Source organism: Suillus bovinus, assembly GCF_016758785.1.
Source record: "Suillus bovinus strain UH-Sbo-P2 chromosome Unknown EDB93scaffold_1, whole genome shotgun sequence".
NCBI classification, from domain to species: Eukaryota; Fungi; Basidiomycota; class Agaricomycetes; order Boletales; family Suillaceae; genus Suillus; species Suillus bovinus.
The window spans coordinates 184,906-202,506 of record NW_024542057.1 but is presented as its reverse complement, the minus strand read 5'-3'; the positions used below and the strand labels follow the sequence as shown (position 1 = coordinate 202,506).

At 48.1% G+C, this 17,601-nt stretch overlaps 9 protein-coding genes across 9 annotated transcripts; 3 read left to right on the top strand and 6 right to left on the bottom strand.

Annotated features, from left to right (window-relative positions):
• Nucleotides 1-105: 105 nt before the first annotated feature.
• Nucleotides 106-2,932, top strand: EDB93DRAFT_1236954 (phosphoribosylglycinamide synthetase; the record flags this gene model as incomplete). The annotated part of the gene is made up of 10 exons (XM_041451361.1): nt 106-306; nt 357-423; nt 477-764; nt 818-1,063; nt 1,111-1,262; nt 1,319-1,457; nt 1,514-1,694; nt 1,742-2,010; nt 2,063-2,266; nt 2,325-2,932. 10 exons carry the CDS (start codon nt 106-108, stop codon nt 2,930-2,932), a joined length of 2,355 nt encoding a protein of 784 aa, XP_041313378.1.
• A 194-nt stretch (nt 2,933-3,126) lies between these two features.
• EDB93DRAFT_4408 (uncharacterized protein) lies at nt 3,127-5,876 on the bottom strand. The gene is made up of 6 exons (XM_041456374.1): nt 5,594-5,876; nt 5,427-5,504; nt 4,303-5,374; nt 4,092-4,248; nt 3,720-4,037; nt 3,127-3,670 (listed from the first exon to the last, which is right to left on the bottom strand). Exons 1-6 carry the CDS (start codon nt 5,688-5,690, stop codon nt 3,524-3,526), a joined length of 1,869 nt encoding a protein of 622 aa, XP_041313377.1. The 5' UTR covers nt 5,691-5,876; the 3' UTR covers nt 3,127-3,523.
• On the bottom strand, nt 5,854-7,910 carry EDB93DRAFT_1111252 (glycerol-3-phosphate dehydrogenase). Its single transcript, XM_041448081.1, has 8 exons — nt 7,393-7,910; nt 7,176-7,332; nt 7,104-7,128; nt 6,955-7,051; nt 6,791-6,903; nt 6,460-6,737; nt 6,361-6,382; nt 5,854-6,312 (listed from the first exon to the last, which is right to left on the bottom strand). The coding sequence occupies exons 1-8, from the start codon at nt 7,836-7,838 to the stop codon at nt 6,188-6,190; spliced, it is 1,263 nt and encodes a 420-aa protein (XP_041313376.1). The 5' UTR covers nt 7,839-7,910; the 3' UTR covers nt 5,854-6,187.
• Nucleotides 7,911-8,065: 155 nt separating this feature from the next.
• Nucleotides 8,066-9,376, top strand: EDB93DRAFT_1244430 (t-SNARE; the record flags this gene model as incomplete). Its single annotated transcript, XM_041452212.1, has 7 exons — nt 8,066-8,276; nt 8,325-8,371; nt 8,422-8,634; nt 8,684-8,759; nt 8,812-8,993; nt 9,044-9,295; nt 9,350-9,376. 7 exons carry the CDS (start codon nt 8,066-8,068, stop codon nt 9,374-9,376), a joined length of 1,008 nt encoding a protein of 335 aa, XP_041313375.1.
• Nucleotides 9,377-9,486: 110 nt separating this feature from the next.
• EDB93DRAFT_1244429 (uncharacterized protein) lies at nt 9,487-10,656 on the bottom strand (the record flags this gene model as incomplete). Its single annotated transcript, XM_041452211.1, has 3 exons — nt 9,487-9,735; nt 9,786-10,042; nt 10,098-10,656. 3 exons carry the CDS (start codon nt 10,654-10,656, stop codon nt 9,487-9,489), a joined length of 1,065 nt encoding a protein of 354 aa, XP_041313374.1.
• Nucleotides 10,657-10,715: 59 nt separating this feature from the next.
• Nucleotides 10,716-12,789, bottom strand: EDB93DRAFT_3764 (uncharacterized protein). Its single transcript, XM_041456222.1, has 4 exons — nt 12,071-12,789; nt 11,655-12,014; nt 11,507-11,606; nt 10,716-11,456 (listed from the first exon to the last, which is right to left on the bottom strand). Exons 1-4 carry the CDS (start codon nt 12,548-12,550, stop codon nt 11,053-11,055), a joined length of 1,344 nt encoding a protein of 447 aa, XP_041313373.1. The 5' UTR covers nt 12,551-12,789; the 3' UTR covers nt 10,716-11,052.
• Nucleotides 12,790-12,848: 59 nt separating this feature from the next.
• On the bottom strand, nt 12,849-14,307 carry EDB93DRAFT_1111241 (uncharacterized protein). The gene is made up of 7 exons (XM_041448080.1): nt 13,821-14,307; nt 13,658-13,764; nt 13,540-13,602; nt 13,437-13,482; nt 13,270-13,381; nt 13,173-13,212; nt 12,849-13,117 (listed from the first exon to the last, which is right to left on the bottom strand). Exons 1-7 carry the CDS (start codon nt 13,835-13,837, stop codon nt 13,065-13,067), a joined length of 438 nt encoding a protein of 145 aa, XP_041313372.1. The 5' UTR covers nt 13,838-14,307; the 3' UTR covers nt 12,849-13,064.
• Nucleotides 14,308-14,401: 94 nt separating this feature from the next.
• Nucleotides 14,402-16,102, top strand: EDB93DRAFT_1074035 (WD40-repeat-containing domain protein; the record flags this gene model as incomplete). The annotated part of the gene is made up of 4 exons (XM_041445064.1): nt 14,402-14,585; nt 14,645-14,968; nt 15,022-15,715; nt 15,766-16,102. The coding sequence occupies 4 exons, from the start codon at nt 14,402-14,404 to the stop codon at nt 16,100-16,102; spliced, it is 1,539 nt and encodes a 512-aa protein (XP_041313371.1).
• Nucleotides 16,103-16,288: 186 nt separating this feature from the next.
• EDB93DRAFT_1236947 (proteasome activator pa28 REG alpha beta subunit) lies at nt 16,289-17,560 on the bottom strand (the record flags this gene model as incomplete). Its single annotated transcript, XM_041451360.1, has 9 exons — nt 16,289-16,330; nt 16,381-16,494; nt 16,549-16,679; nt 16,729-16,746; nt 16,806-16,819; nt 16,932-16,969; nt 17,023-17,286; nt 17,408-17,470; nt 17,525-17,560. The coding sequence occupies 9 exons, from the start codon at nt 17,558-17,560 to the stop codon at nt 16,289-16,291; spliced, it is 720 nt and encodes a 239-aa protein (XP_041313370.1).
• Between the last annotated feature and the right edge of the window lie 41 nt (nt 17,561-17,601).

Here is a 17,601-nt window from a genome sequence, read left to right as displayed (position 1 = left end):
AAGAACAGTTGAGAATACTGGATTTCTGTAATTCGACATGACAACAGCTGGCTGCCAGCGTCAATTAGATCCGTCTTATTTATCATCTTTTCACTCATCTTTGCGATGAGCACGCAAATCTTGATTCTTGGCAGTGGAGGCAGAGAACATGCCCTCGCATGGAAACTTGCGCAGTCCTCTCTCGTAAAACATATTTTCGTATGTCCTGGTAATCCAGGATCCGCTAAAAATCAAAAAACTTCAAATATTAACCTTCCCCTCATACACCCTTACAACGATATCGTCGATTTCGCTGTAAACAACAAGGTATTTCTCTATCCACTTCATCTGATATTTGATCCTTATTCAACTACTAGATCGATCTCGTGGTACCCGGTCCAGAGGATCCTCTGGTTCTTGGCGTAGAAAAATGCTTTCGTGACGGTCATTACTCCCCTCCTCGGTCACCACCTGGCATCTACTCATCTTTTATCCAGTTGGCATACCCGTATTCGGTCCCACAAAGCTAGCAGCTAGGATGGAAGGCTCCAAAGCTTTCTCCAAGGCATTCATGCACCGTCATGCTATACCCACCGCCAAATTTAGAACATTCTCTTCTTCTCAACTTCAGGACGCCACCGACTACATTCAAACATGTGGCCACACTGTCGTTTTAAAAGCCAGTGGCCTTGCAGGCGGAAAGGGTGTCCTCATTCCTTCCTCTACTCATGAGGCTATCCAAGGTTTGCGGTCCATCATGGTAGACAATGCCTTTGGATCAGCAGGTTTGTTCCTAGCATTTTTTTTTGCCTATAAATACAATGATGCCATTTCGTAGGCGATGAGGTCGTGATCGAGGAGCTTCTCCAAGGTCCCGAGATCTCTGTTCTCGCATTTTCTGATGGATATACTATCCTACCCCTACCAGCCGCACAAGATCACAAGCGTATTGGCGAAGGGGACACCGGCCTCAATACTGGAGGCATGGGTGCCTATGCCCCTGCCCCTGTCGCAACGCCTGCGATCATGGATCGTATCATGTCCGAATCTTTACGTCCCACTATCGACGGTATGCGCAAAGAAGGTATATCCTATCTCTTTTCTAGCCCGTCTTTCGCTCACCTTCTTCAGGATTCCCTTTCGTCGGCCTTCTCTTCACAGGCTTCATGCTCACTGCCGATGGGCCCAAGGTCCTGGAATACAACGTGCGTTTCGGGGACCCCGAAACTGAGGCACTTATGATGCTCCTGAGTGACGATGTTGATCTTGCTGCAGTTCTTCTTGTGCGTCCATCCATCATCAGCTTTTCCGAGAGGCTGTTGATTCTCCTATCCAACAGGCGTGCGCAGAACGCCACCTAGATTCAGTCCAGATCAACACGCGTCCAGGCTTCTCAGTCTCTGTTATCCTCGTTTCTGGAGGATATCCCGAGAGCTATGTCAAAGGGAAGCTAATCCAAGTGGGCGAGGTCCCATCTGGTATAGCCTTTTCAATTTGCTGATCTTGGGCAATCGATTAACCTTTTGTGTATTAGATGTCGTGGTGTTCCATTGCGGAACATCGATGAGCGGAAATGATCTGATCACATCTGGTGGCCGTGTTATGGCAGTAACATGCTCTGCACCAACCCTGGAACAAGCTCTTACGCAAGTTTATGCGGCTGTCGACAAAATCTCATTCGAGGGCAAGTTCTACAGGCGAGACATCGCACACAGGCAGGCGCCTCATTCATTGGATCATAACTAAAGCTGACAGATCGTAGAGCACTGACATCAAATCAAGCTCCATCAAACGGCTTGACATATGCGCAGGCTGGAGTTTCGGTGGATGCCGGAAATGCGCTCGTAGAAGCCATCAAGCCATACGTGCGCGCCACTAAGCGCTCTGGCGCTGATGTGGAAATAGGGGGTTTTGGAGGTATCTTTGACCTCAAAGCGACCGGCTACAAAGATCCCGTGCTGGTCAGCGGGACAGATGGCGTGGGTACGAAACTTCGTATCGCTGTCGATGCCGGCATCCACCATTTAGTCGGTGAGTGGGTCACATCTAATCTGCTAACCAAGTATGACAACTCTGTTCCCAGGAATCGACCTTGTTGCGATGTCAGTCAACGACCTGCTTGTGCAGGGCGCGGAGCCGCTTTATTTCCTCGACTATTACGGATGCAGCAAACTAGACGTCGCTACCGCCGCGGAAGTCATCAAGGGTATCGCACAGGGCTGCCAACAAGCCGGCTGTGCCTTGATCGGTGGCGAAACGGCAGAGATGCCAGGGATATATCACGATGGTGAGAGTGTCCTCCACCCACGGAATTCACCCCTCATCATAACAACACAAACAAACAGGCGATTACGACCTCGCAGGCTTTGCAGTCGGCGCAGTCGAGCGCAGTTTGATCCTCCCTCGGGCGGATATCATGCCAGGGGACATCCTCCTCGGAATCGCTTCTTCTGGAATCCACTCGAACGGGTTCTCGCTCGTTCGAAAAGTCATCGAGATGACAGACCTGTCTTACTCCTCGGCATGTCCGTGGGATGATCAAAAGACTCTTGCGCTCAGTCTTCTGGAGCCGACTAGGATATACATCAAGCAAGTCCTCCCAGCTGCACGCCAAGGACTTCTAAAAGGCATGTCTCACATTACAGGGGGTGGCTTCATCGAGAACATCCCGCGAGTGCTACCAAAAGGAATGGGCGCGTCCATCGACGCGTCGACTTGGCAACTCCCTCCTGTGTTCCGGTTCCTGATGCAGCGTGGGGGGATCGCGCCTTTGGAAATGGCTCGTACGTTCAATAATGGTATTGGGTTGGTGCTTATTGTGGGCCGGGAGGATGTAGATAATGCTGTGCAGGCCTTGCGGGAGACTGCCGATGCTGCTGTTTATCGAATTGGTGAGGTGACGCATAAAAGCGGTATTGAGATGAGGAATTTAGAGTGTTGGAGTCGCCAATAGCGAAATACTTGATTATATGTATGTGCCGCTAAAAACGTAGCAGGAACAGACAGAGTTTCACATTTTCTCAATGTTTGTCGAAGTACCAGGATGCGTTCAAGCTACATTCGTTCCATAAACGAGACGCGAGAGCGCCATGTTATTGCTTTCGCAGGACAACGCCTTGATCATAGGTACAGCATGCATGAAAACATTGCGATATTGATACTGAATGTGAGCAAGACATGATATGAGATGGGAGAGGGAGTCAGTGTCGAAGTAGATGTAAATAGTATGTATACCCCAGCAGACAGATCAACACCAGTAGATAGATGAGACAAGAGCACAATGAGAGAAAAAAAATTGGACTCTTCTAGATATCAAGGGTACCGAGCCGAGTGGAAAAAACTGTAATGCTGTGTTGACCAGACGAAAAGGACAACTGTGAAATCATGGCAATGAATAATGTGTATGCGGAAAAGATCCAGAAACAGAAGCGGAAAAATATGGTAGCAAGGATAAATAAATGGAGTCGAATGAATGAAACAAGAAATATCATATTAAAGTAAAGCCAGAACCCGATGATGTCATAGATGTAAAGATAGGTCCGTTTTACGCAGAGACAGACACCTCCTTCGCGACGTCAGGCGCGGTACCCGTCGCTGCAGCTGCAAAAGAGAGGGGCAACTTGGCAGGTGGTGGGACAGTAGCAGGCGTGCCATGAGGCTGTACGCCATTGACCCCAGCAGGCTTCGATTCCTGAGAACCAATCAGTCTAGCAAACAAAACTTCTGTCAATAAAACTTACAGCCTGGTTTTTTACAGAATTCTGTTCTGGAGATGCAGCTCGAGTCGCTAGGTCTTTTGCAGTTTCTTTGCGGGCGGGCGCGGGAGCTTGAAGCACTTGTGCTGCCGTCGGACCGCACGACCCATTGACGGAGCTTCTCGACGAATTTGTCGAACCCCCAAGTACAGGGAACTCATCTGCATTGGGAACCCTCTGCTTTGGGGTAAGTTTTTTCTCCGCCCGAGACGGACCATTGGATTTTGTTCCCCTCGAGCGGCTGCCGTCTGTCGATTGAGATCGGCTAGAAGCTGCGGTGCCGTTCACGCGAGGCTGAGCATCCTTTAAACCGTGCACAAATCAGGGCAAATCACAGAATTAGAATTATGATCATACTTCTCGAACATTCAAGTTAGCCATTTTTTCCTCAATCGTAGGAATACCGTTCGGTCCGTTCCGCGCGTTATCTTTTGGACGTGGTCCCCTCCCATTAAAATGAGTAGGATGAGTATTCGTAACGTCAGGAAGAACATGAGGGAAACGACAATCATCGCTAAGTATTTGGATTAAATATAAAGCAATGGATAGTGGGATCAGAATGACTCACCCATTTCTACACCTGCCTGTAGGGTAAAATAGGCAGGCCGGTTTACGACTCCCACCGAAGGATCCACGCCTCATACTACCCCGGCGATTTTGATTCACGCCCTGGCGAAACACTGGACCGTGGCCAAAGCCCTCAGTATGAGGCGGCTTTGGCCCACCATTGGTTTCATTGAATCCATGGTGGTGCTGGTGGTGCGGGCCATGAGATTGATATGGTACAGGATCTTGACGAACAGCGAATGGAGGTGCAGAAATCGGCCCATTCGGATATACTGTCTGCGGTGATTGCGGACCTGGCGCACTAGGTGGTTGATGGGGAGGTGGAAGCGAAGGGATAGAAAGTGGAAGAGGTACATGAGATGGTGGTGGGTACGATGGTGATACAGGTGATACAGCACCGTATGGTACCGGTGCAGGCGCAGCGGAAGGGCTGAACGGAACCTGGACAGGCGATATCGCTTCTGAACCAGACCTAGTATGAGCCATCGGTGGGTGTGGAGGAGTGTGAACGGGACCTGCGGTAGGCGATGCGGGGTTGATGTGAGGAGGGACCGAACTTGGTGGGTGATATGTAGGCGGAGGTACAGCGTAATAATTAGGGGCATAAGGTTGTTGAGTCATTGGATCATAAGGAGTGGGATATTGGGCAGGGGGCGGTGGGGGAGCAGAATAATATGGGCCAGCTTGGGGATGCGCAAAGAGACAAGCAGAACCGTAACGACAAGCAGGGAAGTATCTGCAAGGAATGAAACGTGCCACTTCCGGCGGAGGAAGGTTACCAAAACCTCCGTTTTCACCCATTTGCATGGGGGTCTGCGCATAATACGCAGGAGAGCCATCGGGCAATGTCGGCATAGGGGGTACGCCTGGGTAATAAGCATAAGGTCCAGCGGGGACAGGATAGTAGGGTTTCACAGGATTAATCATCGAATCCTGAGTGTAGCCTTGCTCTTGTGCGGGTACACCATTGGGCGCGGGCTTGTTTTGGGCATTATTGAAGAGCTCCAAGATCGCAGCATCAGATGTGTACATTTCTGGATGGCCATGCACCGATGCAAAAGAAGGATCGGCACCTGATCATACAATCGATGAGATGATCGCAATTTGACGCGTGAATTATATTACCTCGGTCGAGTAGCACCTTCACCACATCAACATGTCCGTTCTTGACTGCTTCGATGAGTGGGGTGGACCCTGTGTGATCTGTAACATAATTCCAGGTGGAGACAAAGGAAATGATATTAAGTTTCTGCGAGCTTGGCAGTGTAAAATTAAGAATGCGAGCAACACACCTCTGATCTCGATATCGACCGAAGATGCATCATTGAGTATGCCAAGAACTGTTTCGAGGTTTCCCTCAGAGCAAGCGGTCCAAAGCTGTGAGACCATGTCGCAAATCCTATAGAATCTAATGGATGAAGAAAAAGAACAAATAGGGCTACGCAGAATGAACCGGAGGCAGATCTGAGAAACTTGAGCGAAAGGAAGAAAAGATACAACTCAGACACGTCGACCTCAACTTTGGCTTGAATCGGCTTTCGGAGGGTGGCACGCCCCTACTAAAAAAAAGTAAAAAAAAAATGCGTGAGAAAATATTTACTTGGATACGCTTATGTAATGTCGAAGGTAGACGTGAGGAAATCTTTGTCTGCCAGGACGTTGTTCACGCGATACACCTCACGGCCAGACAGCAACCAATAAATCGATAAATTATTGGACGTGGACGATGGTCAATCGTCTTCTCGCCTTGCTTACGTATGCATGAATACGTCGACTCGTGGGTCCTTGATATAGGCACCGGATGTAATTTTCCTTTTCGGGAAGACATGTTATCAAGTTGCGATCACATGTTACACGGAAACGGGAGCCTTTATACACGAAAAGGTTCACGCATCCAATCCAAGTTTTTGCATCAGCCTCTTGGCAGGCTCCCCCGCTTTCTCCGGCAGATCCAGTTCTCGTGACGGTGGGCGACACATCAATTCTTGTATACCTTCATGTAGGTCTTTTCCTGCACGAGACATTCAGATTAGGCAAATCAGGCTTCATCTGTACCCACCTTCATACAGAAGAGCATATATCTATGATTACAATCAGCCAAGCGAGATTTGTTTTAGCTGAAAGATAAAGCAAAGATACGGCAGACCATATTACGCACCCCATTGGCAAGAGGCGCGGACACTTGCATCTCGTCAATAATCTTCTTCAACCCCTTCACTGTCGTGACTCCCTCAGCTACACTACCGAGCGTCTTGATAATATCTTCTAGCGGCTCTCCTTTACCCAGTCGATAACCCACGGTGTAATTACGACTCGTCGGTGAACTACACGTAAGAAACAAGTCTCCCACACCAGCGAGCCCTAAGAACGTCAATGGCGACGCTCCGTACGCGGTTCCGATTCGTGTCATTTCGGCAAGACCGCGAGTGATAAGACCTTACCATTCAGCTATAAGTAAGTTTCTGATTTGAAGAATGTAACAAACCGACCGGCTCTCGTGTTATTCTCGAATCCGAGTCCATCGGCGAGGCCTGTGGCGATAGCGTAAACGTTTTTTAGGGCACCTGCTAGTTCTAATCCTATCGGATCAGATCCAGTGTAACTGTAGGCACCTTGAACCAGAATGCCAAGATTAGAATAGGGTAAGTCCTACCACCGGAACCACGGCTGATGAAATATATCTGACGCTTTCTTTGCTTGCGATTCTGTTAGAGACGCGACAGAAACAGAAGTCGGTTGCCTGCGAACAACTTGGGGTTCCTCTCAGGAGGAGCCGTGATTCGTTTCAAATTCAGAACGTACTTTCCGTTGCAAACGACGGTCCAGACTACTAGAGTCACAACTACGGAGATCAGCATACAAGACAGCGCTTACAATAAAAGTTGCCGCGCGCGCAATCTCACTTCCACAAGTATCAGCGATGATCTCGAGCGTTAGTGCCTGTGTGCCTGTTTCAATACCTTTGTTGACAAAAATCATCAAAGGTAAGTTTGCGCGGTCCAAGCTGTGTTGTATTTTGATGAGTGTTTCTCTGTTGGTTCCGATTCTAAATAAACTACGTGAATCGGGGACAGGTCCATGAGACATTCACCTGACGCCTTGCGTTGGTATTGCAAAAAGTAAAACATCCATCTGTTTCATCATCGCCTTGCTGGGTATCTCCGGGCCAACAACGTGAATATTTGTTGAAAATTCGTGATCCTTCAGGTAGTCTGGGTTCCGATGATGCTTGTTAAAGTATTCCACGAAACGAGTTTCTCGAGACCACATGAATACTTCATGATCTGAGTCTCCGAGATGGTCCGCCAAACAGCTTCCAAAATTGCCTGCTCCAAAGATGAGAATTTTCGACTTTGGGGGTGGAGTCGATGGTAACGACAGCATAGTGAATTTTGCGGTAGAGAGGGAGGTGGTCACAGTGGAGTGAGTACTACGCCTGGAGAAAAGGTTACGATGAAAGCAGAGGACAACACTGGCTCGTGAATGTAACTTGCTCTTGACGATATTATTACGTCGAATAGCAATATAACGCAGCATGCACAACTGGCCAAGATGCTTCAATTAGTTGAATGGCATAAAGTAGCAAGGAGTATTGAAGGAGCAAGTATCATATACAGCAAAAAGGTCACGGCATTGTTGCCGGAGTTGGATCGGCTGGCCGGATGATGCCGGCCGGGGCCGGTGTTTACAACTCACCCTTGGTCCAACGCATACTTGTCTTCTATATTTAATACCTTATTCTTTCTTTATAGACACAACCCGCCATGGCAATACAAGATAGAACACATGAGTTTCGTTCATGCGTCGAGTCCATACGAAACAGGTCCGCTGTACCACCCCGAACCGCTGAAGCAAAACAGAAGTTGTTTCAATCACACAGCAATGGAGGCGCAAAAAGCGAGTTCTCGCGCATGGCCTCTGCCATTGGGAAAGATATCAGCAGCACTACCATAAAACTAGGAAAGCTCGCGCAACGTAAGTGTAAAGTCTCATTGTTTGTTACGTCTATTGACCAGTTTCCAGTCGCGAAACGGAAGACACTGTTTGACGACAGACCGGTGGAAATTAGTGTATGCTTTTTCGCCGACGTGTCCGCAGTACGCTAACATGGGTCTTTCAGGAATTGACATTTATCATTAAACAAGATATTGCGAACATAAACAGGCAAATAGCGGCTCTGCAATCCTATGTTAAGCAAAGGAATGCACAAGCATCAAAATCTTCAGAGGGGAAACAGATTGAGGAACACAACCACAATGTCGTCATGATGCTGCAGAGCAAGTTGGCAAATACAAGTATGAGCTTCAAGGATGTTCTGGAAGTTAGGACACAAGTGAGCCGCTAAATTGCATGACAGCAACTCAGGCTAAATGGGATTCTAGAACATGAAAGAAAGCAAAGATCGTACAGAGCAGTTCATGTTCTCTACGGCAGCCGCAACCCACCAGGCTCCACCGAGTAAGTCACCATTGGTGCATAAACGAGCTCTCACGACCAATTCGCCCACCAGGTTCGCTACTTCTGAACGGGAGACAGGACCCTATGGGCGACGGAAGCCGACCTAACTCCAAAGGCAAAGGCCGAGCTTTTCAAAATGAAGACGTTCTCGCATTGGACCTTGATTCAGCCGAGGAAGGCTCAACAAAGCACGGAGGCAATGCATTCATGCAAATGCAGCAAATTGAACAACAGGTGATTCAATTGAGTGGATTTAATTAAACTTTATACTGAGGGACTTTTAGGACTCATATATCCAATCGAGATCAACGGCCATAGAATCTATCGAATCGACAATTGCAGAACTGGGACAGATATTCACTCAGCTGGCCAATATGGTTGCCGAGCAACGAGAAACAGTTCAACGTATTGACGCAGACACGGTGGATATCGCGTCGAATGTGAGTGGTGCGCAGAGAGAGCTGCTCAAGTATTATGCGAGCATCTCGAGCAATCGCTGGCTGATGCTCAAGGTCTTTGGCGTTTTGATTGTCTTCGTGAGTTTGTCCTTTTCGAGAGATACAGGCACGAGTTCTAAACCCCTTCACCAGTTCCTTATATTCATTCTTGTCTCATGATTGGACGCTGAGCGCCGTTTTGTCGCATATTTACTGGGACAATATTCATATCATAATTTAATATCCAACAGCATAGGAAAGAATCACAGAATGGTCCACAAAATGAAGCTTCAGCCAACAGGGATAGCATTAACGCCAGTACCCCAATCTTTGCTTTTGGTCTGCCGTGCTTTACCATCCTTCGCGTGTCTCTTTCCTCCGCGATGTGTCGTGGAGTCTTGCGTGTCACCGACCGTCCATGTCCGCTTTTTCTGCACCTCCTGATCGGCGCCTGATGTTGTGGAGAATCTCTTTGCCCCATCCATCCTAGACGCTGGCTCTTCACCTTTTGACTTGGCTTTCTTCTGAAGTTGTTTTTGCTGTGCAATTAAGTTAGCACCGAGTAGACTACGCTGGAAATATGGCTTACTCGCTGACTCTCCAATTCTTTGTTCCGTTCCTTCAACTTCGACACCCTCGCTTCGCCCTTGCCACCACCACCAGCAGTAAGCTCCACATTGATCTGACGGCCATCTAAGCTGGAATGGTGCAGCTTGAGGCCCTGCTGAAGAGCATTGCGATGCTTGAATTCGAGAAAAGCGCATCCCTTGGATTTCATCATGGGTCTCACAGGTGGTTTATTGGCAGCTGGTTTAGGTGCAAGTAAACGGACAGTAGGTGGTGGATCTAAGCGCCGATGTCAGAACCTCCTTGTGTGCTGCAGATTACTGCGATGACTTACCGCATGCTGCGAAATGAGCCTGTATTGATTCTAAGGTGGTAGTATATTTAAGATTTCCTGAAGTCAAAGTCTCAGCTGAGCGGAAAGACCCATCAGGATGCTCGATCATACCAAGAAACAGAATAAAACGTTGTCTTGATTTTTCAGTTTTTGATTCTCCCTGCTCAGCTTCCTCTGCATCATCCCCAGCATCTCCCTTGGTTCTCTTAACTTTCCGCTTCCCTGACTGCGCGTCCTCTCCCTCTAGATCTCCGGTTCCTTGTGCATCTTCCGCAACTTCCCTCTTTCGCTTTTTCGTTGCCACCACCAGCCCTTTTTTCTCTCCGTCCTCCTGAACCACGGCCTCTTTCCTTCCCCTGCTTTCCCCCCCAGCACTCCTTTGAGCGCCTTGAATGACCTCCCCACCCTCCTCGCTGCCAGCCCGACCCTCAATAAGGTCTTGAAGTTCGAGAATAGGGACATCGTGCTCCAGGTCTCCTTGATTTTTTGCTTTGCCTTTACCCTCGCGGAAAGCTATGCCTTTTTTCTGGCGTTTGGTGAGCTTGGGAGTTGAAGACATTTATATAGGATCCCGGGCGCGTCTTTTGTGAGGTTCCTTGTGTGAAGCGAATAGACAAGCTTGGATATATAAAGCATATATTGTGGCAAGAAGCGAGCAATTATATCACGTGATGTTATACGTAGTGTCGCCGAGTGTGCGAGAGACGCCCCACCTTTAAACAACTTGCCAAGGCAATTGCGCAATGCGGGACAGATTCGCAGAGGGATGCCACCAGCCCATCGATCGGATGCTATAGAGCGAAGGGACTCAAACACCTGGAAAGCAGTCCGAGTCGAGTGTGCGTGGAAATAAATGACCACGTAGTTTGCCCAACTTGCCGTGTCAGCCCCGGTAAACTTGAAGCAACCAGAACCACTATTATGCATGCCACTTAAGGTGCCATTTTACCGCCACTCAGCCTAGTGACAATCCATTCACGGCTTCGCCTGCACCCTCGATTTCTCTTTCCTCACCATCAGTTCCTCTCCGTGTCCGCAGAATCGGCCGTAAAATCGGACTCACAAGCCCTAAAGAAGGCCGAAGTACGGGGCTAGAAGATAAGCTCATGGTTCCTATGTTTACCTGCCGTGAGCCCGGATAACCTTGGAAGGAATAACCGGACGTGATGGTAGGTGATGAGGTGGCTGAAGTACCAGAATTGGATGGAGGGATAGAAAGAGGGATTGGAACTGGAGGCCTGGAACCAGGTGTCCGAGGGTACGACACGAGTGAGGGGTGTGTTTCTCGTAAATACGATATGGAAGGCGATACAGCACGGCGTTTCGCGGATGTAGGATATGGATCATATCGGTCGTCCACTGCCACGAGTTGTTAATGTGATGCCTCTAAGTGAGTGCGGCTACCTTACATTTACGTTTGTTCGAGCGCACCGCGCTTGTAGTTGGTGGTGGCGTGTATCGCCATTGAATAGACATGGGCGTGGAAATGATGGAGGGAGATACCATAGGCTGTCCGGCGGTTAGGAAGAGATAACGAATGAGATAGTGAAAACATACGGGATCTACATCCATGGCCACTCCCATCGGGCTTTCTGCCAGAGACATGCTCAAATCATCCCCGTTTACACTCTGTGCGGGGGTACAAGGCTTGATGTTGTTTGTGTCGTTCTGTATATCAAAGGCAAACAGGCCCTGCACGTCGTCGTCGTCATCGTCACTCAAAGGATCCTCGTGCGAATCCTCGTGGCCAACTTCTTCAGGATAGCGACCACGGTCTGACGGTGCACGAGGTGTACGGGGTTGTGAGGGGAGGTCAGAGTACGATGCCAACAGGCGTTGGAAAGCTGCCTCGGACTGAAGTTCGTCCTCTTCTGGACGTGGTTCTGCTAGCAGATTCAATATGCGTGCAGGCTTCAGCTACATGAGATATTAATATTAGTATACGAATAACGACTAAGCAGCATAGCACTCACTGGATAAGTAGGACGGCGTAATATTGGAATAGACGAGTTTACAGCATCGGCTGGTAGTAGTGCATTTGTGCTGAGACTACGACTTGGAGGTGGCGTTGAGGGACTGGGCCCACCACTGCGTGTGCTAGTGTTGCTTTCGTCGTCTCCTTCTAGAGGAAGAGTAATTGGGGGTGTTGGATTTCCTGAGCTGCTTGATGGAGAACTTTCAGACCACATTCTCTCTCGGTCACTTTCTGATTCTTCGCCATTGCTCCCTCGTCTTCTAGAGGGCACAGTAAACGAAATTGCTAATGGACTCTGTATTCTCTTGTCTGAATAGTACGATGACTTGTTGAGTAGTGTCGGTCGTCGCAGTCTCAAGAACAGTGGATTCGGCAGTCCATCGTCGGCTGATGTAGGAGATACCGCGCTCGACGTTGATGGGAGCGCAAACTCTTCGGACGAGGTTGGAAAGGGCAGACGATGATATGATTCAGACATGGTTGAGGAAGGAAAGCTGACGGAGCAGGGTAGACGTTGTGACTTCTCGGACAGTTATCACATTCACAGGGGGCATTCCCATTATGTTACATACTTTGGTCACTTTGATAAGGGCAAAAAACCGATTTAATGGCATATACGTGTATCACCTAGGAGCATCCATGTATTGTTTGGCCAGTAAGCGGGTGATTCACTCAGAACAACAATGAACTTCAACGAAAGCTGACTCGCACAGCAACCCTGTCGCATGAGTTGTCAGGGTACTAGCAGCAGGCTTCAAGCACGTGAATCGCAAGATCTGCAAAGTCATCATATATGGGTGAGTTGTTATAAAATCATGGGTTAGTGCAGAAGTACATGTGCTAAATGCGGTACACCTCGTGGAAAATTTTGGCCGCGGATCAATCAGCTCGCCAAGAAAGAATGTGGACGCTGGTATTCAATCGTCTTTCAGGCTGCACGAATTGAGTCTCTGTGAGATAAAATATTCGCACTGTGATCGATGTCATTAACATTAACACGACGGAAGGAGCTGGTAAGCAACGTATGTAGCGGTCGACAAGAGTCCTAGAGAGAGACATTAAGAAAGGGAAGACAAGATAAAGATACAGATACCACTTACCGAGCATTGCGAAACCGCTGACGATACTTCCACCCACCCGCTGTGAAAAAAATGATTGAGATGATATCGAGCATCACGACAAGAAGAAACAACAAACCCTCTTTGGTTGGCCTGACTTGTACCCGATGGTATAAACGATGCGCGCGAAGGAATATGCAACACATATAGCAGCAGCTAGAACAGGGTACTTCAGACCCGCCACAACAGTTCTGACAACAACGCTTGTTCTATGTCAGTTTCTCCTCAAATGCAATGCAGACTTACGAAACGAACACCACGGGTGCCGTTTCAAGCGTATTTTGGTGTGCACCTAAGTCAGGAGTGAATCAGAAGCCATGCAACTACAGATTTAGAAAAAAAAACATACGCTGCATGCAGTTGAAACGAAGGGCTGCAGTTGAATCTTTAACCTCAGCTTGCTCAGCATACACTGTGATTGAGGGTATCTGTTAGTTTAGACCTAGTAAAAAGTCACTTGGACGCACGTTGAGGAAACTCGATCCCTGCCCTCTTGCGGTACCTTCCAACCATCATACTCTGCCAGAAAAGGACCCACCCAATGGTGATCAATGAACTCGGAACATACCCATAGCTATACGAAATGAAGTCATTAAAACGAGCATGGTTAGTGAGTCAACCGTGACGTACCCCTCAGGTAGAGACATGATTACTTAAAATTCGAGAGAAGTAACTTGGAGTGTAGTTTATGAAGATATTGGGTGAACCGTGGTCTGTATTTATAGTAAGCCATCATAGTACTTCAGGCCTTCAGAGGCACCTAGGGTACGCGTACTCAGATACGGCGTACGCGCGTCAACCTATAGGATATCTGCCGTCTTTAGCTCGGCAAAAGCAGAATAATAATTTCCAAGGTGTAAAGACCAATGCATATGATGCCAGGCCGCATCAGCCCTCGGCATAATGTCATGGAAGCCGAGTCATTTGTAAGGCCGTCAGGTAGTGTTGCCATTAGGCTTGCCGGGGCGACGCGCAATGTACATGCCGGTCATGCACTGTTGTGAAGGAACATTAGTTCAGGTAATAATGGCACCAATAGTGCGCAGCTGCACAGTTTTTGTGTACTAGTCTGTAAGTGTAACAAGTACTGTCACCTTCAAGTTGAAGAAGTGGGCCATCGAAAATTACTTATGTAATCAACAGTTTAACCACGTGCTCGATAATTTTGAGATCTGAGCTATGATCTGCAAGGAAAGCAACCTCAATCCGAGATGTCCAAACGAAGTGCATCCAACAGGGAAACAGACGGCCAAGCATTCGCGAAGGCCTCCGGAAGTGGGGCTAAGCGTGATGAGAACGAAGTAAACGAAATCGGTGAGTTCGAGGATGCTTGGGAGGATGAAATCGAATCCGAAGAGGAGGTGGTTGATGGAGAGGCCGAGGACGGCGAAGATGGTGCGTGATAGTTTTTTTCGTGTTGCTTTAGAGTGGAACTCACAGTTGATATTGTCTAGGGATGGATGTCGATGAAGTCATGCCCGCCATCGAAGAATCCGAAGAACTACCTCCTGCTCCAGAGGCATTTATCCCCGGAACGCATGTCCTTGGAAAGGACGAGATATTGGAGCCTGACGACTCAGTGTATATCATGCGTCATTCAATGAACGTGACATGGCCTTGTTTGTCATTCGACGTCCTCCGGGACAATTTGGGGGACGAGCGGCAGCGTTATCCAGTAACTGCATACCTTGTCGCTGGAACACAAGCAGATCAAGCAAGCAAAAACGAGCTCTCAGTCTTTAAAATGAGCTCACTACATCGAACACAAAAAGATGGAGGTAAATTACAACCACATACTTCGCCAATCAATTCTCATAAATTATGATGGTAGATGATTCAGATTCGGACGAGGAGGATGACGATGCGCTCGATGAAGATGCTATTCTAGAATTCCGTTCAGTACCTCATCACGGTGGTGTAAATCGCGTTCGTACCCAACCCTTACCTCCAGCATCACCTCTACCTCCGGCATCACAGCCCTACTTTACAGCAACGTGGGCCGATAATGGCAAAGTTCATATATGGGACATCAGACCACTGATTGAGTCTCTTGACGTTCCGGGATACTCTTGGGACAAGTCGAGAACTAATAAGCCAGCTTTCACTATTAACTCGCATGGTCGCGCCGAAGGATTTGCAATGGACTGGGCTTCATCAGGAAATGCAAATCCCTCATCGCTACGTCTTCTCACTGGAGACGTGCACTCGAAGATATACCTGACGACGACCACGCCATCGGGATTTAACGCTCTTTCTCAGCCGTTTACGTCACATACTTCCAGTGTTGAAGATCTGCAGTGGAGCCCATCCGAACCCACCGTATTTGCATCATGCTCTGCGGACTGCAGCGTTCAGATTTGGGACGTGCGGAGTAAAGGACGGCGAAGTGTGGCTGGAATCGAGCCAGCGCACGAGAGTGACGTGAATGTCATTAGCTGGAATCGAAGTACTAGCTACCTCCTTCTAAGTGGTGGTGATGAAGGAGGAATCAAAGTTTGGGACTTACGCAATGTCCAAAAGAAAGGGTATGTCCAGGTCAAACTGTATGTTACGCCCATGCTTACAGATCATCAAGGACAACAATAGTGCCTAGCCCCGTTGCCTCTTTTAAATGGCACACCGCCCCCATAACCTCTATCGAGTGGCACCCAACCGAAGACTCGATATTTGCTGCATCTGGCGCAGACGACCAGGTGACCCTTTGGGATCTTGGGGTCGAACCAGACGATGACGAAGTAGGCACACCGATGAATGACGCACCTGATGGCGCACGAGACGTCCCACCACAACTCCTCTTTGTCCATCAAGGTCAAAAGGATGTTAAGGAAGTGCACTGGCACCCACAAATTCCAGGTGCAGTTTTGAGCACTGCACTTGATGGATTCAATATCTTCAAAACGATATCAGTGTAGTTATGGAGGCCACACAAGCCATTGTTACCATCAAGCTGAAGGAAAAGTAGAACCCTGAAAAGTTACATACCTGGAATTCACATAATAGATGTCACTGATTAACAAGGGGGAACTAGCCGAAATGTCGAGTCCTTGTAATTATCAGTATGGATACGGTAAGAGTACTGGACCCAGAATATCTATGCATTAGTATAGCCCTACACCGTTGTTTCCCTTCGGTGCCCGAATCTACAGACAACATGAGCGGCGAGAACGACGGAGTGATGCAGAAAACCTGCCTTGGCAATATTTTTATGCAGGATATCAGTGAGAACAGCGTAGACATTGCGAATGTCTATGAGGTTCTGGCGAGTAAAGAAGAACTGCTTCTCATCATGTTCTTTCAAACCCAGCTGAATAACAGGCCCATCAGCGGTCTAAGAACACATGACACAAGAGTCACGTACTGTGTAATCTTCTATGTGGGGGTATTTGATGAGTTTGGAGCAAATCTTTGCTCTTGCCAGATGATGTTGGCGAGCAGCATCGCGTATGTTATACGCGCTTTCCTGCGAACGAAGAAGTTCGCTAAGAACCTCTGAAAGAGTATCAGGCCATAGTGCTAGCGCCAATCCATGATTACTTACCCTCTTGGATTTGAACACCTTAGATGTCAGACATGTTCAGTTCAGCCGCCACGAATAAGACCTGATAGCTAACTCACCAAAGTTGTCACCACTGTTCAAGGGAAGACATCAAAAAGCGACCCACTGGAAGGGAAACGAGCTTACTCTTCAATTCTGAAGTTTTATGTCAATACAGATAACAAGAGATGTCGAATGGCACGTACTTGGGCATGGTCAGGTTCACCCATAATTTGACTTTGTCCTATTTGATTATGGATGGTCAGGAGATACCAAGATAATTGACCAAATACATACACAAGAGTCGGACAGCTGTGCACACTCTACTTTGATCGTCTCATGCAGTTTTGAAATAAGTTTGTTGGCATGCACAAGTTCTGGATATCTTGCGTTGACGGTCTCGTTCAGATGGGAGGGCGCAGCACTTCCATCTTCATTGCGTTTACGCTTGTTAGATGTTGGGCCGTTAATCTCTGTTGATGACGGTGGAGGGTAGACCGTAGTGTCTGTGGATGCAGCCGCTTGAGATATTTGGTAGGGTGAATCTTCGGCATTCGTGGACTCGATCAAGCTCGTAAGTTCGCTGTATATAGGTGAGCAAAGGGGGAAAGCGAAAGAAAAATAACATGCATTATCTACAATGAACATGAGCAAGAGACCAGAGACACAACTAGTAGCTCACCTTGTTTGGGAACACACAGAAGACGATACCTTCTGCAGTCTCCGTGACCTTTGCACGGAAGCCCTGAGCAACGTTCTTCATTTAACACACTTCACAGTTGCAGCTGGTTGTGCTTACCTCAATGCTTTTGGCGACCTCTTTACTCATGGACATGGTGGTCAGAATTATGCCGATCGCTGACACAGAATTGCTTT

Excerpts from the sequence above, each read along its gene's own strand:
- EDB93DRAFT_4408 (XM_041456374.1), bottom strand. The coding sequence starts at position 5,690 with ATGGTCTCACAGCTTTGGACCGCTTGCTCTGAGGGAAACCTCGAAACA. Across the intron at positions 5,375-5,426 it reads GAAGGTGCTACTCGACCGAG|GTGCCGATCCTTCTTTTGCA; the intron begins GTAATATAATTC and ends TTGTATGATCAG. Across the intron at positions 3,671-3,719 it reads ATTCTGTAAAAAACCAGGCT|GAATCGAAGCCTGCTGGGGT; the intron begins GTAAGTTTTATT and ends ATTGGTTCTCAG.
- EDB93DRAFT_1111252 (XM_041448081.1), bottom strand. The coding sequence starts at position 7,838 with ATGCTGCGTTATATTGCTATTCGACGTAATAATATCGTCAAGAGCAAG. Across the intron at positions 7,052-7,103 it reads ACCGTCGTTTGCAACGGAAA|TTGTTCGCAGGCAACCGACT; the intron begins GTACGTTCTGAA and ends AGGAACCCCAAG. Across the intron at positions 6,313-6,360 it reads ATATGCTCTTCTGTATGAAG|GAAAAGACCTACATGAAGGT; the intron begins GTGGGTACAGAT and ends TGTCTCGTGCAG.
- EDB93DRAFT_3764 (XM_041456222.1), bottom strand. The coding sequence starts at position 12,550 with ATGTCTGAATCATATCATCGTCTGCCCTTTCCAACCTCGTCCGAAGAG. Across the intron at positions 12,015-12,070 it reads TACGCCGTCCTACTTATCCA|CTGAAGCCTGCACGCATATT; the intron begins GTGAGTGCTATG and ends TATCTCATGTAG. Across the intron at positions 11,457-11,506 it reads GCGCTCGAACAAACGTAAAT|TGGACGACCGATATGATCCA; the intron begins GTAAGGTAGCCG and ends AACTCGTGGCAG.
- EDB93DRAFT_1111241 (XM_041448080.1), bottom strand. Across the intron at positions 13,603-13,657 it reads AGGGATCGAGTTTCCTCAAC|TGTATGCTGAGCAAGCTGAG; the intron begins GTGCGTCCAAGT and ends CCTCAATCACAG. Across the intron at positions 13,382-13,436 it reads GCACCCGTGGTGTTCGTTTC|AACTGTTGTGGCGGGTCTGA; the intron begins GTAAGTCTGCAT and ends CGTTGTTGTCAG.